Raw genomic sequence first — 20168 nt, 5'->3', positions numbered from 1 at the left:
CATGGAGGCGATCAAAGGAGAGGCAGGCACACAAAATTTCCTCTGGATTTCTCGAGTTGAATGTTGTAAATGCTTCAACTTTTACAGCGGAGAAGTTACCACAACGCGGAGTTGTTGTAAAGAGTTCAGTGTCGTCGACACTGAACTCTTTGGTGCCACTAATCGACAGGGGTGATGGATTTAGCTGTAACACCTCTATTCGGCTCGTGAAGTGTTCCTCCAGCAGAGGGCTGACCGGGCACCAGGCAGCACGGGTGGGGTCGGGAAAAAGCAGTCATCCCTCCTCCACCCCCCCACCCCCACCCCCCCGCCAGAAACTCGGCTTTTCCATTGGTGCCCCGTGCGCCTGTGGAACAATCACCTGTGCTGTGATTGGCCAGTGAGCTCAGCGACTCGCATCCGATTGGCTGAAAACGCTCCGCCGTCTGTGGGCTGAGAAGTTGATGATTCCGTTGGTTCCTGTGAGTACGGAGAGAGAGACAGATTGAAGGGGCCGGGCCCACAGCGGAGAAATGGCGAGTATGGTTAACAAGGACGGGTGCGAGGTGGAAACGCAGAGCCCTCAGCCCCAGGGACCGGGTCGGGGCACAGCGAGATGGGGTCCGCAGCACGCCGGTGCCCGTGAACTGGCCAATTTGTACTCGCCAGGTGAGTCGATCCTCTCAGCGGCTCCGTCTTACTGGCTCGATCTCCCGGTTCAAGTGTCCATGAGTGGCGTGACATAACGACAGGCGTTATTTAGTTACCAAGAAACAAACCGAGAGGTGAAAACCCCCAAATAAAACTACTACGCGAACATTTTCTTCAAGAGCTCGTATGGAAATGACAGCGAACAACGAGCGGCAGTTGTGGGGTTTGTTTGAGAGACAATGCTGCTGTTACACAATAGGAATCATGTGAGATCGGCTGAATTTGTGTTCGACTTGCTGTACAGCTTTGACATTTCGAGCATCGGGCAGAGGTTAGAAGAATCCACAGCCTCTGCTTTAGGCTCACAAGCCTCATTTGACCACGGAGCCGTTGTGACCTTTCATAACAGCCGTCGCTGCTAAGTCAGCCCGGAGACTGGACCTGTGAGCGCAATGCGTGGCCACGGAAACTAAACTAGTGCACTAGTCCTCCCTCCATGCTATGGAGGTTTGAATGCACACTGGGGACTGAAGTTGACGGCCACTCCACAAATACGTGGTGCCGTGTCTGTGTGGTGGTCAGATTTGAGCCGAATCTCACATTAGATATTGACTTCCTGGAGTTGTAAAGATGTTGGCAGGTATTCCAGGTCACGTACCAAACAAAGAGCAGAGTAATGTGGCCACGCTGGGCTTTCCTTGTTGTAAAAGACATCTGAGAGATAATTATGCTGACTGGAGTTGTCAGGTCAGGACTTGCAGCATGTTGCAACTGATAGTCTTATCAGAAGCACCATTTTCTGATCCATCTTAATGAATTTGCTCGTTTTTTTTCTTGTTTTCTTTTTGCTTTTCAGGCAAAAGATGTCAAGAATGGATCAGTGTCATCCTCTGCTTCTCTCTCATGGCCTTCAATTTCATTCACCTCCTTGCCAATTTCCATTTGGGACATGCATGGTCCATCCTGCTGGGCATTGGTAAGCAGAAATGACACAATTCCCTAATGTTGTGTTGTCTGTGTTTGCAATTTGCAATTTTCTCAACTCCAGCTGTTTCTTCTTTCAGTGGCAGGAATACTCACTGCAGACTTTGCATCAGGGCTCGTGCACTGGGGAGCGGACACGTGGGGATCCGTGGATCTACCCATCTTTGGGAAGGTGTGGATTCCACTGAGGTTGACTCCACCGTTTGACCTCAGAATAGTGGAAGAGAGAATTCAATCCTGCTTGTCTGTTCTGCAGGCCTTTATACGTCCGTTCAGAGAGCACCACATCGACCCCACAGCCATCACCCGTCATGATTTCATCGAGACCAACGGTGACAACTGCATGCTGACCATCGCTCCTCTCGCCAACATGGCCTTCAACTTCCTCACCCTCTCCCCTGGTGAGTTTACTATCAACACGCTGACTCGACCATGTAATCTGATGCATTTTGTACCTTTCAAAACCAAATAACAGTCTTTCTCGCTTCTTCCTATCCACAGCGGAGATTTACCATATCTACCCCTGGTACTGCTACTTGTTTGCACTGGCCATCTTTGTGACCCTCACCAACCAGATTCACAAGTGGTCGCACACGTACTTCGGCCTGCCTCGCTGGGTCGTGTTGCTGCAGGACTGCCACATCATCCTCCCTCGCAAGCACCACCGCATCCATCACGTCTCCCCTCATGAGACGTACTTCTGCATCACTACAGGTACATCTGTGTTTACTCGGGTGGCTTGGGGGGGGGGGGGGGGGGGGGTGTTACACGAGTGGCTTGCACTCAAGTCTGAATACACATTGTCAAGTCAGAATATCAACAGACCTACTTGCACTTGTGTAAACATCTAAAGGAATAGTATAACACAAAAAACTGGACGACATTTCTTCCAGCTGTTTGTGTTTTTCCAGCGTTTCTCTGAGGCTGTGTTCAAACTCGCAGTGTAGCTCTCTGGTCCAGAGCAGAGATTGAGGAGAAAAGAAAATCCACTCTCCAGTCAGGTTAACAGTCGCTTGAGCTACTCAAAGATGTAAACCTGAGGTGTTGAATCCTCCTCCTGGTGTCCTGCTTGTTTTTCACGTTTCCTCGCTCTCGCACACTTGAATGCGAGGCTCACATTAAAACCTAATTACTTAATTATAACTCGCATTACAACTATTGAAGATGTTACATCTCGAAAGCATGGCCTCCTCACTGTACCAGGATTGCATGATCATGTCGTTGCTGGAAAGCTGCTGTGTCTTATTTTCTGCAGCGTTACTTTGATAACTTGCAATACAATGCATTGTGGTAGTTTTAATGCTTTTCTGGTTCAAACATTTTTTCCCATTCCCATCCTGTGTTTGGTCAGTTTAGAGGCCTTTAAAGTCTGGTGTTGTTTGATTGGTCTGTAATACTTTCAGAGTATATTTGTTAGTTGACCATCAGATGAAGATCAGCTTTTGGAAAACAGTTTTGTTCCACTGGTTTGATGCACACCGAGGTTTGAATCCCAGTCCCCGAAATGGATGGAACACACCCCGAAATCACACTGGAGTTTGTCTTAAAGGGGACATATCATGCTAAATCCACTTTTTTAGCCCTTAAATGCATTTTGTTGTATATTTAGAGTGTTTAGAAGTACAGAAAAGTTCAAAGTAGTCTCTTCAGGTGCTCCGTTGATATCTTTATATTCTGTTTTGGTCATATTTTGCGATCGGTTTCGATTTTTCTATTCTCTATTACGTTTTTTGAACAATGACGTCACAGTATTCTCAGCGGAACTGCCAAATTAGGACATCGACATTTCGAGCAATCCGCCATTTTTGTTTCTCGCTGCGATTTTGTAGTCCAACCGAAGTTACGAGAGGATAAGTCGAAATGTTCGGTTGTTGGATGTAGTAACCCACAAGCTTCGTTACACCGTCTCCCAGCATCAGAACCTTTTCGAAGTGCCTGGTTGAGTTTTATTTTTCACAGAAATGTACCCACATCTGTGGGTAAGGTCATTTTTGTGTGCGCGAATCACTTTAAGGATGACTGCTTCAACAACCTCCGCCAGTATAAAGAAGGATTTGCCGAAAGACTTCGTCTGATTGAGCGGTCAGTTCCTTCTATCTATGGAGACGACGAACAAAGCACTTCGGTAAGCTGTATATAACGCTAAAAAGTGTGATGATAAGACGTCCCTGTCATTGTTTTGTTAGCATTAGCAGTTGCACCGTCTTCATATGTTAGCGCTGTGTGCTCGTTTTAGATTATAATGTAACTTCTGTGTTAAATAGTCGTTGTAATACATGCAGTGTTGTAGTAGTGGGCATGGATGGAGAAGTTAGTGTAAATATAGAAACACACCATTGCGTTACATCCATATGAAGACGTTGTTCTGTAGGTGCATCATCGTCATTTTCATCTCGCTCCGCCGGGTCCGACTCTGGCTCCAACATGTATGGCTGGATGGACAAATCTTCCGTTGTTGACATTTTGTAAATAATGTGTGAATATAAAGTTTCTGCGCCGCTAGATAATTGTATCTGTTCTATCAAACTACAAAGATGGCCGAACAGGGTGACGTTGAACCGAGTGTCACCTCTGCAACCTGGAGAGGAGGAGGGGTATGAAGTGTCTCATTTGCATTTGAAGAGACCGCCCCAAAACGAGTTGCTCTCAGAAGCGCATCAGAAAAGGGGTAGAAAAGGGGCCTGTGGAGCTCTAATAATGAGGAATTCAGACCCAAGCATTGCAGTTTCGCGTTGTATAGACCACAACTGTATGATTTATATGTAAAAAGGAAGGATTTAAAAGCATGATATGTCTCCTTTAATGGGACCAAACTGGACAACTGTGGAGGCTACTTTTAAATAGGACCATGGGTGGGAATGTGTTGCTGTGCCGAATCAGCATTGTTGTCAGTCTTGTATGGTTTATATTAAGCCGTGGAGCGACGAGCTTCCCCTCTCACTTTTGTGTTCAAAGGTGTAGAGAAAAACTAAAGACTAGTCAAAGCAGAGTGTGTTTGGGAGGAGAGCTGAGCAGATGAGACGTTGGTCTGATTTTTAATTTTCCCACTTCAGGTTGGCTGAACTACCCTCTGGAGAAGTTTGGCTTCTGGAGGAACCTGGAGGACATCATCCAGGGAGTGACGGGCGAGAAGCCCCGAGCGGACGACCTGAAATGGGCTCACAAAGTGAAGTAACCGCGCAGACTAACTGCACCCTACCTCAGAAGATGCTGGCTCTGTCCAGGCTTCTCCTCCCCTTTTTTGCCTCACTTAAACTGTAATCCATAGGGAGAAAAACTAACATTTTCTGATGCCATAGCTTTAAGTCTTGCACATTTTTTTTTTTTCATTTTCTTTTTTTTTTTAAATGGAGGGCTTTGTTGGTGGAAGTTTATTCCTCATTATTCACTCACGGAGATAATCCTTTCAACTTGCAATATATCCGTAAGTCTTTGTATATCTAACATAGCGCATCACTTTTTGAAGGCTTTTTGTTGAGCCGGCGGCGTCGTGTACAACTGAAATCGCTTCTCGAGGAGATTAAATGATTCGTCCAGCGTCAGAAAATTCAAACACAAGAAAAGAAAACTTGAAAGAATGAACACTTTCTTCTCGTTCCTCTTCGGAAGCCACAGCTGTTGTTTATTTGGTCACTTGCTAAATCATGTTATATTTAGCACTGCTTTATTTTCTGTGGCTCGGTCTTTGCATCTTCACTTTACCAGGGGTCTACTTGATGTGCAAGAGATAAAATTGGATCTAGGCCATGGTGAGTACGAGTGCTGAGGGGGACTTAGGATGTTTTTTCGATGGCTCGAGAACAAAACTGATAACTGTTACATTTCTCGTCTACTTGCACATTTGGGTTCAGTTCTGTACATTTTTGATGAGGTCTTTGACAAAAGGCGATATACGATGTGTTAAATAATTCTTGTCTTCAGTCAATATAAAAGATAAATTGTAGCCATATTTCATTGTTTTAATATGTGATTTGTCACTTGGAGACGGTGACTCCAGTCACAGAGGAAGAGCTAATGCTACCACCAGGATGCTAAAAAAAAAAAAGGAAACAAACCAAAGTGCTCTTGTTGATGTCAGATCCACAGGACCCTGTGTAAGGGTCATGTTAGGGGAAATAGAAACAGGAAGAATATTCTTTTTTATTTTGCATTTTGAAAAGAAGAAACATGATAACAGTTAAAATTTTATGTGTAAAAAGTCAACATTTTGACTTCATTTTAAAATGCAAAACTAATACAATCTCCCTCCTGTGAATTTATTTTCCGTAGTGATTTGGCCACTAGAACTGCTCCTTCACTGATGTGGGTGCAAACACAAACGTACACAGTTTCACACAAAACATTTTTGCTGTGAATCGTTTGAAATGTGTGTAACTGTAGTCGGCGTCGATGCGAAACCTTTAGATAGTCTGGTGAAATTTACACTCGCCAGTCAGCCAGTTTATTGGGTATTTTTTCCATCTTTATTCGATTTAGTACAACAGGTTTCCCATAAGATCTGCTTTTATTGACGTGATAACGATTCATTTAGCTTGAGATCACTTGAGAGGTTTAGATTCATTAATACATGGGCAGAATTAAGCTATTGTGGTCACTCTATTATTACCCATCTCTACATGATATAGGCAAGCTAAACGATACCGCAATCTGTCCAGCCATCATCTGTCCTTTAGCATCACAAATGAACTTCTAATGCATTGTTTTTATCTGGACATGCAAAGCCCACAGAGAATGTTCCCCCAAACTAGCTACTGCAAACCTGAGAAAGTGAAACCTCTGGCGATCTCGAGCAAAAACTGCATCATTGCTTTTGTAAAAGCAGAATTTATGGCATCGCTTCACATTAGACCGTGTACCTAATAAAGTGGCTGCTAAGTCTGTATTTATCTGCTAGGTTAGTCGGACCGCAGCGAGCCTTTATTTTCTTTTCCACACCATCATGTGCCCAGTTAATCTCATTTTTACTCTTTTTTTTTTTCTTTTTTTTTTTTCTCCTGGAAACTCGCAGTTTTGCAGAAAAAGGGCACGTGCAGTTTTTTTGTCGAGCTGCCTTACTCGCCACAGATGCAGTCGTCGTGTTTCCTTTGTCTCCTCTGCAGCACTTTCAGGTGTTGCTACGCTTGATGCTGTCATCCTGGGGGTCTGCGCCTCGACTTAATCAGACACAGACGCTCCAGAGCGATGTGTCATCTGTGTGTAACACCGTTTTCACTCCTCACATATTGCTATTTGTTTTGTATTGCTCTAAGAAGGAGCTGTCAGAGTTGGAACGTAACATTCTGATGAGTAATGTTGATTGCGCCGTACCTTCTCGGTAACTGTGACAGGCAGACTTTTTGACGTTTCAAGGGCTTCGCTTGAAGGCTGATGATCCAGGACTTTCTTCACTCCTGTAGATGAGATCAACTGGTTCTGAGATCTGTTTTGTTTTTGTTTTTGTTTAATGCTGTTGTCAATAATTTGTAAATGTATTGTACAGCAAACAACTATGCAGTGTAATAAGAGGCCCTTAACTTTACGTCTTAACTCGCGTGATTAGATTAAAATGCCTTTCTTTTTCTCGTAGTTTACAAAAGTAGGGTTGGAAAACTGGAGCCCAAAATATTTTAGTTACCTAACAGACTGCATGACAAAATATTTTACTCGTTGAAGATGTCACTTGCGCAGACGTAAGAATGCGTGCATGCATAGAGCATGTTGGGCTTGTGCAAGCAACACACTGGGTCACCAGCTTCCCTTCGAGTTTGAGTGAAGCAGACACTGAACAAGGACCGTCTTAGCTCCAGGTGAATTTTAAAGTACTGCTTGATGACCCCAAACTTTGACCAAATTGGTCCCAGTTTCAAAACACCAAAATGTTCCCTTCATTCCAAGGAAATCCTCGCCAAGGTTTTCAGGTTGAGAAGGGGAAGCTGACCCTGCTGTTCAGTCGGGTTCAACCAGATTCGAGGCTTACTTGTGAAGCTTCTGGTGTTCTAGTCCAAGTAGATCATTTTAAAGATACTGATAGTTGATTTTGCAACCAAAGTTCTGATAGATGTTGTGTAATATTCCAGTCTTTGAATCCTTCATACTTGATTATATAACATTATTCACCATAGGTCAACAGCAGGAGAACACTGCAGATTGCATAGTGCTTGTAGAATATTGCGAGAAGCGGTTTTGTCTGCACTTGGCAGTGTGATATATGGCGGTAAACGGACGGCGTTGTGTGAGACCTGAGTCAAGTGATGCTTCTGCAGGTCTTTTTCTTCAGTATTGGACAAAACAGTCATGTACTGTCAGACTGCAGTCAGCCGACACTTTGGAACTTTGACACACATCTTTCGAAACAGAAGTTCTGGTGTGTCGGATGTTGGATGTTTTGGCGCTTCGTTAAATTGCTTCTTGTGATCTTATAAAGGTAAAGAAACTATAAGGATGTATTGCGCTTTTGTAAATCAGCAGAAAAAGATAAAAACAGCTAAAGATAATGGATGGAAATGCACCATACTCTCATTACAGACTGATAATTTAGCATTTACTCAATGAGAGCAAATAATTTTACAGACTAGCTGTTATCGCTATAGAGGCGAGTGAGCTTAGATTTGACGCATAAGCAGTAGTTTTTATTCTTATACTCCAGATGATCTCAGGATGTGGTTAGACTGATTAAAGTAGTAAATTTGTGATAGGGGAAAAAAGAAACACTCCTTTTCGTGAAGTTATTTAAATATATATACATATAAATGAAAGTTGTTCCAATTGCTCATTTCCACCAGATTTTATTTGGCCAAGAGTAGTCGAATGAGTTTAAAGTGCGTTTTCGGTTCTATTTTAGCCATAAATTAGTGCAGTGAGTTAACGTTGCCTCTTGTTCTTAAGGTGGATTTTGTGATTGAGCCCGTGTTTGGTTTTTCTGCTTCGAGACAATTCCCTTTCATTAGAAGGGAATTTTGTGACCTTGTGCGGTTAGATTAGAATATTTTCCCATTGGAGAAAGAATATTTTTGAAGAAAGTAAATAAAAATGTTATTAAGGGGGGGTGGGGCAGTCTGTTGTTGGTATGTTTGACATGCTGTGTCGGAAATCACTCATGTAATGATCCTTGGACAGATTATTGAATTGCCTTATCCTCTCCCTGATTGATTTACTGTAAATCTTGCCAACAATGTTGGCGGAAAAAAAGAAGCTATTTATTGACTGACTTTAAATTGCCCTTCATTTGACTCTTACTTTTATCTGAGGTAAGACCCTCATGGATGTTTGTTGTTGGCTACGTAAAGCCAGTGGTGACGGAGTTTTAGATATCAGAATAATGCCTTGATGCCTTTTTGTTGCCTTCCTCTTGGGAGGCTTACAATGTGTAAATTAAACTGTATTTATAATTAAACTAATAAACTGCTCTCTTTGTGTTTGTGTCTTGTGTTTTGCTAAAAAGCTTCAGATTCTCTGCGCTTGCTACGTTGGTCTTGCTCTTTGCCTCCCTTGATTCGATCTCTGAGGCGCCTGCAGCCACCGCCTGACGTCTTGACTTGACACAGCAAGAAAGGCACAGATGTTCGTCATAAAAATAGACTGACAGGGTCGTCCTTCAAGTTATTGGTACCAGTTGTTCTGCAGAGCCGCTGTACAGAAACACCTCATACTTATTTGAACGGGCTTCTGCTTCGAGCTCAGCTCTGGTTCATTTTTACAGTTTGTAACAGCTGATATACATTCACTCCTCACCATACACTGCTCACACCATTGAATCAAGTATCCACATACAGCACGTTCATTTCTAATTATAAGCACGGAACATAAGACCATTTATTCTTACCAGGCACGAACCCAGGAGCCTAAAGAAAGACCTCCATATAATCCCAGTTATATTATCTAGAAAAAGCCAGATGAAACATAAAATGTGACACAGACATTTGAAAAAAAATAAAAAATCATTGCAAAACAACCAAATTTAGACCACTATGTTATAACAAAGTGAGGAAAAGAATCTATAATAACCAACAAAAGACAAATATGCTATCCAGTAGGAAAGTTGCTAGGTGACCAAACTACAACACAAGATAATGCCAGAGATGTGAAGTGATTCCAAAAGTAAGTAAAAGAACCAAAGTGAAATGAAGAGATGCAAGATATGTCACTGAGTGCAGAACTCATGATGTTTAGGCATAAAATGACCACGATGAAATTCAAATTTACAAAAAACATGAGAATTAATATCACAAATTCTCACATAAAATGAAATAAATACATAATGACTCAATAAAGACAGAGACAACTGATAATCAAAACCAAGACAGGAGTGATGTTAATAGATACAGGATAATGGGATTGAGATTCAAAATAAGTGTTGCACAGAATCACCACAGAGCGATGGTGGAAACATGTTCATCATGGTTCTTTGGTAAGAAGAGATATTTTCATTGTTTTAGAAATCTCCTATTAGAATATTTTGTTATTATACAGTTTTAATCCAGATCCTCTGGGGGGTTATATATCGCTTACAAATTTCAGATAAGATTCCACAGTTAAGATCAGTCTACACACATCAGCATTCACAGTGAAGCATGCTGACTTAACAGTAGTCCAGAACACACTCGTGACAAACTTCACTTATATTTCCCGTTTTCACTGCTTCAACCGTTCAACCGACAGACAGTTGAATCAAAGCTGATTCATGAACGGTTGATCTTAAAGACAATCTGTGGTATGAAAAGGTGCACACATCAGCTCAAGGCCAGTCCAAGAACTTCAAGGAACTTCACCAGGAGCGGTTTAGGAGTCAGAACACATAGATGTGTCAAGGAAGTGTAATAGAGGTCAGCATTTCCTATCAAGCCACCTCTGAATTAGAGGCCAGGTCAGAAGCGTCCGGCCTGGTTTAAGAACAGAAGGAGCAGGACATCTCAGTAGTTGCATACTGAACCTGACCAAGAGATTTAAATTCAGCCGTTATTGTAAAAATCTTATCAAGAAATGCTCTACATGCGTTGGTATACGTTTTAACAAATATAAGATACATAGGGCTTTAACAAAATGATGTATTAGTGAAAGCAAGGTACGCCTTGGACCAGCTGCTCGTCACATGGGCCAACACAGACTCACATGTTCACACGTTAAGGCAATTTAGAGACGAACCTGAACCGCAGGTTTCTGGACTGTGGGAGGAAACTGGAGTAACCAGTGAAAACCGACGCAAGCACAGGAAGAACCTACAAATTGCACAGAATGGCTCCCTGGCTCAACCCAGACTCAAATTCACTACAACATTGCTAACCACTACACCACAATGAAATCAATTACAGCTTTTCCATTTTTTTTAGATGCTTCTTCATGAGAAGATTTTAGAGATATCTCTCAATATGAGTGCACTTGTAGCAACCAATATGTAATAATGTTATAATGGCCAATAACATAACTACCAGTAATAATGTTGAATGTAATAAAGTCAATAATGTAGTAAAATAGTAAAAAAATATTTAACAACCACGATTGAGAGAGTTCTGCAGCTTCAATGAAAGAGTATGATAAGCAAAGTGCACAACACCTCCAAGAAATGTGTTACTAATAATGTATTGTTACAATATGTTTGACTTATTGATGAAGATGAACAGACAATCGCACACACTCACACACCTCGGGGCAATGTAGGAGACCAACCTACTTCACGTGCATGTTATTTGGACTGGCGTGAGGAAATCCAAGCACACACGAGGAGAACATGCAAATTCCACACAGGCCGTTATTCGAACCCTGACTTTCTCTTGTGAGACAAGGATTGTGCAAGTGTGCCCAAAGAAGCGGCTCGTGTTTTGGTTTATAGGATGTTTTATTGTACAAAAACTCTATTTGTCTTAATTCAATCAGATGTCAGAATGTGAAATGTCTTAAAGTTTATGGTTTCATATCAAAAAAACGCTATGTCTATTAATCATCTCCAACTTGACAGGTGAAAGCTTCGAGTTCCTTCCTCGCGCACGCACGTCCGACTACCAGTGGCAGAAAGTTACGTGCGCGCACCCGCTGAGCAGCGACAAGATGGCGGGCCCCGCCGGATCAGGTAAATGACTGAGGCATTTATTTATCACCACGAGAAGCCGTTGAGGAACAATCGTCTCGGTGAATATCCACAGTGGCGAGGTTAGGTTTCGAGCCGGGGCTCATTATCGTTTGACGCGCTGAGCTGTGCGTGATGACAGAAGCTAAAGCGAAGCCCGGAGAGAATGAATAGGAAGCGATGCTATTAGCTAAGCTAACGTAAGGGAAGTTGGATGAAAGGAGACGAGATGCTGCAGGACTGGTGATTCAATAACCACGCATCTGTTTGCATATAACGCGATGCGACTCGTTATTAAACCATATAATCGGAGCAGATACGTGGCGCTGACGCGGTTGAACCACAACGTTGCTAAAAACCGACCGTGTTAGCATTTTTTTTTTTTTTTGTGCCACATCAGATAAATGACTGGAAACCGGCGTGATTGAGAGGAGGTCTGTGGCGTTTATTTAAATATAATCTGCTGCTTCATCCGCATTCTGCCCGGCTGCCGCTGTCAACGATAACGGGGACGTTTTTGTTTCCTGACTTGCGACTCGCATTTAATCCATAAAAACGAGCCGCTGCTCCAGCTGGCACCGGGGCTGGGTTTGTTTGGGTGGCTCGGCTTGCGGTGTAGCTCTCGTCGTATCTCACTGCAGAGGCCACATGATGCAGCACCGCCGAGGCCAGATGCTCAGTCAGAGGACACGATAAGCACCTGGTTTCATCTTGAGGCTCACGAGAGACGCTCAGCTGAAAGGCGTCGCTTCTTCTCCTGTCTGCTGCCAGTCTGGATGAGTCACATGGACAGGACAGGACAGGAGAGCCCAGCAGACGGTCGTGTCTGTCCGACAGACGGTTCTGTGATGCCTCATGGTCTTTCCATTGAACAATCACATCTCTTTTTGTTTGGTTAACCTCGTTTATAGAGCTCATCTTTGATTTAAGGATGGAGTACAGACAATAACATATGCTATAACTGGAGCAAGAGAATCAGAATCAGTCAGAAACCGAAAAAAGGGGGAGGCCCCATAATGTAATCAATGCACAAACTAGCCAGTTCAAGGACATTTCTGATTCTGATTTGTTTTTGTTATGTTGACAACAGAATGAAACATTTCTACAGCATATAAAACATTTATGTCGTCACTGTCTGGGGCTCCTAAACGTCTCAGTCTGAGGGTGCGGTGGCTCCCTTTCAGAAAATCAAAAACAAATGTTTGGATGGTTTCTATCGGATTTCAGGTCCCTTCTTGTGTACAACTATAGATCCATACTTTTAATTTGTGCATATTCATATTTATTTATTTTTTGGCCTGAAGTACTTTAGATTGTTGTCCCAGCTGGGATTTTCTCAGGGTTTTTTTTCAGGCGTTTCCCTTTCAATAACAGAGCCTCTTTCAGCAGGAGTTGATAATTTGTTGTGTGTGACGACGGCAAATTTCTGTCGCACAAACTTAGGAAGACAGACATGATTCAAAATATTTACAATTCCTTATATATCACCTTAATCCTCAAATTTGGAAAGACCTTTCATGCAGGTTCTGTCTGAAACACCTGATACATACCCATAAAAATTCACTAAATATTTTTCATCCACTCATTTCCCTACCCACTAAGTCATGAGTATACTATCATACACTCTTTTTCCTCCACTTCCTCCAGAGAGGAGACACAGCGGTGTTGTAAGGTGTTGCCACCAAACAGATAAAATTCTTCCAGCAACATCCTGGAGTGTACCTCGGGGCTTTTCTCTGGTTGGACTTGCTTGTTACAAATTCAGATCAGATGCCTGAACCATCCCAACCCATACTTAAAGTACGCCTGATTTGGGTGTTGCACGGCAAAGGGGTTGCAGGTCTCCATGTTTGATTCATGATAACCACGTCAGACCGGGGACTAGCAGGTTGCTGCTTCATGAGATTCTAATCTGCACTTTATGCTTCACTAAGCACACAAGTCCAGGGACCAGCAGACTTTTTACACAGCTGCACACCGACGGACTATAAAACATACAGTGGCTAGTTAAAAAAAAGGTCAGCTGAAGAAAATCAAGACTCCTCAGCCATGTTTTATGGTGTTATTTAGTATTATAGCAGAGTAGTCCACAGTATCCAACACATGACCATCCTCAGCTTTTAAACATCAAACCAAAGCCTGCAAACAAAAGGCACACTGGATGCTTTTTTTACGATTGGTATTATGCAACTGAACTTCCATAACTTTGCAAATGATGATGTTCAGTGGGCTAAAAGCACTCGTGGGATTATTGTGGTGGAAATCGTTTATAAGCAAAGAGCTCACAGTCCCTTATTAAATGTATAAACAGTCATCACATCAGCAGGACTTCCTCACTCACACGCACACAAATCTGATGTAAGCAGAAAACACTTCTTGCACTTGTCACATCGTCTACTGAGTTCATTTCATAAAACTGTTGGGTTTGTGCAGTTTTGCTGCTTGAGTTGAACAGTACTAGAGTTGATTTGGCCACAGACCTGCTCATCAAGGAGTCTGCTTGTTACAAAGCCACCAGTGCTCGGATGAACCTCTCGAAAGAAGGAATCAAACCAAATCTGCCAGGTGACCCGTGGCTTATGTAAGGATGGAGAACGTCACAGATGGACGAAGCGCGACCGCAGTAAAAACAAGAAACCTGAACTGAATCCTGAGCTTGACATGAGGCCAGCGTGATATCCTCTCTCTTGTGTCGTTTGTCCACAAACAGGCGTCACAGTTCCCCGCAATTTCCGGCTCCTGGAAGAGCTGGAAGAAGGTCAGAAAGGTGTTGGAGATGGCACAGTGAGCTGGGGTCTGGAGGACGACGAGGACATGACCTTAACACGATGGAGAGGGGTGATCCTCGGCCCTCCCAGGGTTAGTGGTGTCATTTCTAACACTTCAGCGAGAGCTGTGCCGCCAGAAGATTACCAGACTCTTATGTAACCTGAGAGGTCTCAGGTTTGACGTGTGCACGGTGTTCTGTCACTGGAACAAGACTTTCACACTAGTTTAACAATACTGTGAGTGAAAGTTTTAGCAAGTTAAACTGAAGATCAAAGCTAAGACATCAGGATAGGTGTTGGGAGTAATGCTGCATCCCAGGTAATAATGTGTATGAAACACTGACGTAGGGATAAAATATATAACATGATTAGCTTACTGAACTTTGAACAAATTAAAAGCATAAATAATTGAAATGTGACGTTTGTGCGGGTCCATCACAGACCTAATCTATTTAAAAACCAACGCTTTCAGTGCAGCGTCACCATATTTGGCTTGTGCGACCATCTTGAAGAAGCTCAGTCAGATCAAATGCAGCTCAATGATCATTTTGCAAAGTTTATAATTAGACCTGACAAGCCTTTTTCAGAGGGCTGTGGATGTTGCTGCCGATCAGAATAGATGTGTCGTGATTGTCTCTCGTTTTGAAGTTATAACCAACACATTTTGATTGCAGCCACACTATTCTTGTTACCCGCACTGTTTGTGGGGTGTCTTCCCCCACGGTTTGGACGTCATGAACACACTGCAGGCTGCCTTATCACCTCTCACTACTTTTCTTCATCCACAGACCAGCTATGAAAACAGGATGTACAATCTGAAGGTGGAATGTGGGCCAGGATACCCAGAGTCACCTCCGTTTGTCAGATTTGTGACGAAGATAAACTTGAATGGCGTGCACACCTCCAACGGTGTGGTATGTAATCCAGTTGCAGCTTTATCTTGACTACCTGTGTTTGGATGCCTCCATAGTTTAGACTCTTAAAGTAGATGACATCTTGACATTTTCCATCGGGAGAGGTAAAAACATTTGGTGCTAAAAAATATATTGTGAGAATTGAAGTTAATTAACATGGTGTCATATAAAACTCGGGTGGGAGGAGCTCTACAGAATCAAGATTCAGAAAAATGGATGTGGCTGAAATGATGGTGGCCAGGACAGGGGCCTTTTCTGGTGTGGGTAAAACATAACGGTAAAGCAAGAGGGGCTGCTCACGATGTGGTAATTGCACAATATCTCTTCATTCAAGCTTATTTTTAGGTGGTGAGTCCAATCATTCACAACTGGGTTATGAGTTTATCTAATACCCAGCTGACCGACACTCTGAGCTGTCCTTGAACGCCTCCTTGACAATAATCACACTTTGGAGAGGAACATTTTTCCTTGTTGTTTGGCACTTAAAATCTTGCTTTAATGCACATCAATGAAATGCTGTTGAGGAGCTTCTTTTAAACAAGCGTGATGCTGTCGCACACACATACATTCACACTGTGAATCTGTGGTTCGATGGTTCTTTTATAGTGTACACAATGAAGAATTGTGGAGAGTATCTGTAATCTTGTCAGTCTGGTTAAGCAGGTTCCTGTGCCATATGTGCAGGCCTCAACCCCTTTGACAGACAGTGAATGTTTCCACTGCGATTCACGGAGCAGGACAATATATGATATTTGTATTTGCATTTTTATTCGGCTGTTTTGGGGGACTCTCAAGAGCAGTTGAGTCTACATTGTGTTTTTTTAACATATACATTCTGTAACTGATTTTTTTTCTCTTCTCATTCAAAGTTTTTTATGCGGCTCAATAATTAAGATCCTGTGCGAAAATGCAGATCAAACAGTTGTTGGTAGTTTTTGCCCCAAAAAGATTCATTCAGGCATTCGTGTGAATATGTAATATTTTGCAGACTGAAGTTCCACCTCAGCAGGACCAATCATAACATTGGACATGCTGCACCATTTTTAAATGGTCGAATGAGGCTTTTATACAACGAATCTCTAACAATCTGAAGTGGATCTATGTGCTGTGAAAATTTAAATCGATGAAAGAGAGAAGTAATCACTTGTTGTTAATTTGGAATCATTAGATGTGAACCCCAGCCACCTGCCCTCTCACCTAATCTGGCCCCAAGGATAATTATCCCTGCTTTACCATGTTTAGCTTGTGCCCCGCCTGGTGACACTCGTGCTAATCTCTGGAGGCACAATCACAAATTAACAGGACCGCCATTATTACTTCACGACAAGATTAGTAAGGCGTTCAGTTGCAGTACGAAGGATAAGGGAAATCCATCCATCTTCACCTGGGAAGGTCTTCCGATGTAAATTGAGACACTTATCAGATGTATCAAAAGACGCAAAATTTCCACAACTTGTTTTTTTCCCCTGCTCACATTCTTAAAGGTCCGTCTTAACTGTACTGTAAAGTGGTTGCTGTTATTAAGAGTCTTTTCAGGTCATAGTTGAATGTCTGAGAAGTTCTTCCTCCCACCTTTTGCTGTTTTATAATGCAGTTAAAGGCCAGTTAGTTGCTGATGTCTGCACACAAGCCGTCTCCTAGAAGCGAGTGTTTGTTAACCTCCGGCTCTGCTCTGCAGGTTGACATGCATGCAGTGACTGCGCTATCTAAGTGGCAGAACTCCTACAGCATCCGGATGGTGCTGCTGGAGCTGCGACGGCTCATGACGTGCAAGGAGAACATGAAGCTTCCTCAGCCTCCAGAGGGCCAGATCTACACCAACTGAGCCCCTGCTACTTTATGCCTCCATCTTTTTCTCCTCATTCCCTGACTCTCCCTATCCCTCTCTCTCTCTCTCTCTGTTTTTATTTCATCCCTTCATCTCCACCTAGCGCCATGAGACATTCCACCTGCTGCCGACACCATGGCTGAGCACACACACGGAACACGGCTCAAAACAACATACACACACGCACGCACGCACGCACTCACACACACACACACACATATGAATATGTAAACACACGTGCAGAATTACTGAGCGATCATAAAAGTCATTCCAGGCCCTGTTCTTCTTCCCATCACTGGAGCTCTGGGTGGACACTCCTGTTGTGAGTCCATGCCAATCATTCGAATACTGTACATCTTACTAATCTTTTTTTATTATTATTTGTTAAAAAATGCAGATTGTACAATAACATAAATAATCTTATTGAGTGTACGTCTGTGTGTTGCTTCTTTGTGGAGAAAGAAATTGACTTTGCTCGCTGAATGTGTGTTTTCTCTGAGTTTGATATCCATCACATGAACACAAAGAATAAGTACGTGTTTTATCAGCTTGCACTAAATTGGTAATGAGTTTGGTAGTATGTGCATGGCTGTTCACACATTTTAGTCTTGGTGAGAAAGTGCAAAGTAGCACAGTTTCTATATCTGCTGCAGGCCGGTTAAACCCTGTGTGAATGTTGAAGTGAAATCTGTTTCCTCTGGGTTGTGTCGGGTCAGAGCAGTTTATCTAACACGTAAAGCTGTCTTGTGATGAAGAATTTCACCTTTTCGTGTCTCGTACACCTTTTTTATACATGTAGTTGAAGCACATGTCTTTGTGTTTATCATTACCTCTGGTAGGTTGCACATGGTGGAGGTTCCTATGCAGCATTTCTACATAATGACTTTGGGGACACAAGTTGCCTAAATGGTTTTTCAATAAGTTGCCGCTACAGAAGAAGCCATATTAATGCTTGATGTACCAGGGAGATACAATTAATGCAGTTATATGCAGCTACATGTTATTTATAGTTGGGCTTAATATGAGTTACTTAACTGAACAAAATCATACACATGTAAAAAATAATCCATTTGACACTCAAGAGTTCACACAACTCCATCCATCTCCTGTACCGTTTTATCCAACTCTGGATTGTGGGGCAGTAGAGGCGATTGCAGGTTAGTATGGGCAAGAGAATCAAGAATGCACCTTGAATGCATGGAGCAGCCAGAGCAAACGTCACACCTACAGAGAGAAAAAACTGCAAAGAAAGATGCAACTGAGACTGAAACCAGTGTTATTTTTGGTGTGAGGCGGGTGCTCACCACTGTGCAGGCCTCACTATCAGAATAAAATGAAATGGGTCATGTTACTATTACATTGGCTAACTTGGGAGTCAACTGTAAGTTAACATGTTTAAAAATATAAGCTATTCAAAACTATTGAAAGTAATATTTACATTTTAACTGCTTTATCAATTGTAGACTTTTGTCACAATTCTAACCGCCCCTCACTATTTTTAATAAATGTGATTATATAGAATGTCCTGTTAGAAAAATATACTGATTGGCAATTCAATTTTAGATCGAAAGATTCTAATGTTTAAATTGAAGACGCACTCAGGAGCAACTTAAGACTGCGATGGAAGGTCACATTGTGTGGCTTATACATAAATATGAGTACAATTCTATACCTTAAATAACATAACTACACACTTCCTACTTGTTTACAGCGATGTGAGTATTTGAAACGAGTTGCGTCAGAGAGCAGAAGACGTCTCACTCTTTTCACTCCCAATAAGACGGAAGGAAACCAGACGAAAATAACCACGAGTCAGCATCGCTACAGATCAGTAATCATGTGCACCAGCTCAGGTTTTGTTTTCCAGCGTCTTGTCTCATGACTCTTCGTGCAATAAAAATCAGATAAAACATTATGGTTTGGCTTATTAGAGCCACAGATCAAGGAGTCTGCTTTTACTTTCCCAGTTAGTGAGTTTCTCCCCAGTGTCCTCTGCCGCTACATGCTGGGTTACTGAAAAATGCCTAATGTCACTTTAAGCACCCCCCCAGCAACATTATCACAACTACGAGTCCATTAGGAATCTAATAAAAATTGAGATTTTATCATCTCTTATGTGCAATAATGTTAGTTTACAACCCGTTCCCCTAGTGAACACGTTGCCCGTGAACAAAAATCTCATGCAACAGATAAGTGAAGTTAGAAGTCGGTTGAAACTCCAGATGATTTGTGTCAAAGTAAAATATCCTCCTGCCTCTCCTTAATGTTTTATACAACTCAGTGCATCATGGAGTAGGAGAGTGTAGAAACAGTGGATTTATTTGGCACTACCTTTGATGGAGACAATCTAAAACACTTTTACAGAGTGCTTGTCATTCTATACTCTCTTAAAAGCTTCATGAAAAGGATTCAAGAAATGAACTATTAAGCCATTTTTTATTCAAAATGAGTGCTGATCATTTCGCCAATAAAAATGATGCCATGTTAATGTACTTACAGGGAGCTTCTATGTTTCTTGGTTTTATCCAGTACAACGTCTCTCACGCCTACACATGCTTGCACAGTGGTTAAGGCTCTTGCATCATAGTGAGAAGGTCTGGGTTCAAATCTGTGTCAGATTTTCAGTTGTGGAGTTTGCATGTTCTACCTGTCCACGTGTTTATATTCTGCTTTCCTCCCACACACTTAATCGATCATTAAAAGACTGCTTAAACAAGCAACAGCAGAAAGCTCTGATGAGCTTCGCTAAAGTTGCTGAAGTTCAGTAAGTCACTGCGGGTTTAAAAATCATGCACAAGGATTTTGATGTGATAAACTGGTAAAGTTTGTGCACAGATGTCATCATCATGCATTACTTTTTAAAATTTTATGATGTACAAAAATCTCCATGGTTTGTTTTCATTTTACAGCCAGTGTGCTTTTCTGTTGCTATGCACAAATTATGTCCTTTTCTGGTTCTATATTTGAGGTTAAACGAGTGATATTGTAAACAACAACAAAGAAGC

The 20168-nt window shown here is 42.2% G+C and overlaps 2 protein-coding genes across 2 annotated transcripts; both read left to right on the top strand.

Annotated features, from left to right (window-relative positions):
- The first annotated feature begins 448 nt into the window (after positions 1 to 448).
- On the top strand, positions 449 to 8999 carry peds1 (plasmanylethanolamine desaturase 1). The gene is made up of 6 exons (XM_080470165.1): positions 449 to 648; positions 1487 to 1606; positions 1695 to 1786; positions 1871 to 2015; positions 2116 to 2328; positions 4668 to 8999. The coding sequence occupies exons 1-6, from the start codon at positions 513 to 515 to the stop codon at positions 4787 to 4789; spliced, it is 828 nt and encodes a 275-aa protein (XP_080326291.1). The 5' UTR covers positions 449 to 512; the 3' UTR covers positions 4790 to 8999.
- Positions 9000 to 11595: 2596 nt separating this feature from the next.
- LOC308113721 (ubiquitin-conjugating enzyme E2 variant 1-like) lies at positions 11596 to 17971 on the top strand. Its single transcript, XM_080470166.1, has 4 exons — positions 11596 to 11656; positions 14364 to 14512; positions 15210 to 15335; positions 17014 to 17971. Exons 1-4 carry the CDS (start codon positions 11635 to 11637, stop codon positions 17158 to 17160), a joined length of 444 nt encoding a protein of 147 aa, XP_080326292.1. The 5' UTR covers positions 11596 to 11634; the 3' UTR covers positions 17161 to 17971.
- The last annotated feature ends 2197 nt before the right edge of the window (positions 17972 to 20168 follow it).

The sequence above is a fragment of the Lipophrys pholis genome, assembly GCF_963383615.2.
Source record: "Lipophrys pholis genome assembly, chromosome: 8".
Taxonomy (NCBI): Eukaryota; Metazoa; Chordata; class Actinopteri; order Blenniiformes; family Blenniidae; genus Lipophrys; species Lipophrys pholis.
This window is presented reverse-complemented; position numbering and strand designations above follow the sequence as displayed.

What these genes read in the sequence shown, in the direction of transcription:
- peds1 (XM_080470165.1), top strand. Translation starts at nt 513, where the DNA reads ATGGCGAGTATGGTTAACAAGGACGGGTGCGAGGTGGAAACGCAGAGC. An exon ending in GGCCAATTTGTACTCGCCAG is followed by an intron (nt 649 to 1,486) that starts GTGAGTCGATCC and finishes TTTGCTTTTCAG; the next exon opens with GCAAAAGATGTCAAGAATGG. An exon ending in GTACTTCTGCATCACTACAG is followed by an intron (nt 2,329 to 4,667) that starts GTACATCTGTGT and finishes TTCCCACTTCAG; the next exon opens with GTTGGCTGAACTACCCTCTG.
- LOC308113721 (XM_080470166.1), top strand. Translation starts at nt 11,635, where the DNA reads ATGGCGGGCCCCGCCGGATCAG. An exon ending in GGCGGGCCCCGCCGGATCAG is followed by an intron (nt 11,657 to 14,363) that starts GTAAATGACTGA and finishes GTCCACAAACAG; the next exon opens with GCGTCACAGTTCCCCGCAAT. An exon ending in TGATCCTCGGCCCTCCCAGG is followed by an intron (nt 14,513 to 15,209) that starts GTTAGTGGTGTC and finishes CTTCATCCACAG; the next exon opens with ACCAGCTATGAAAACAGGAT.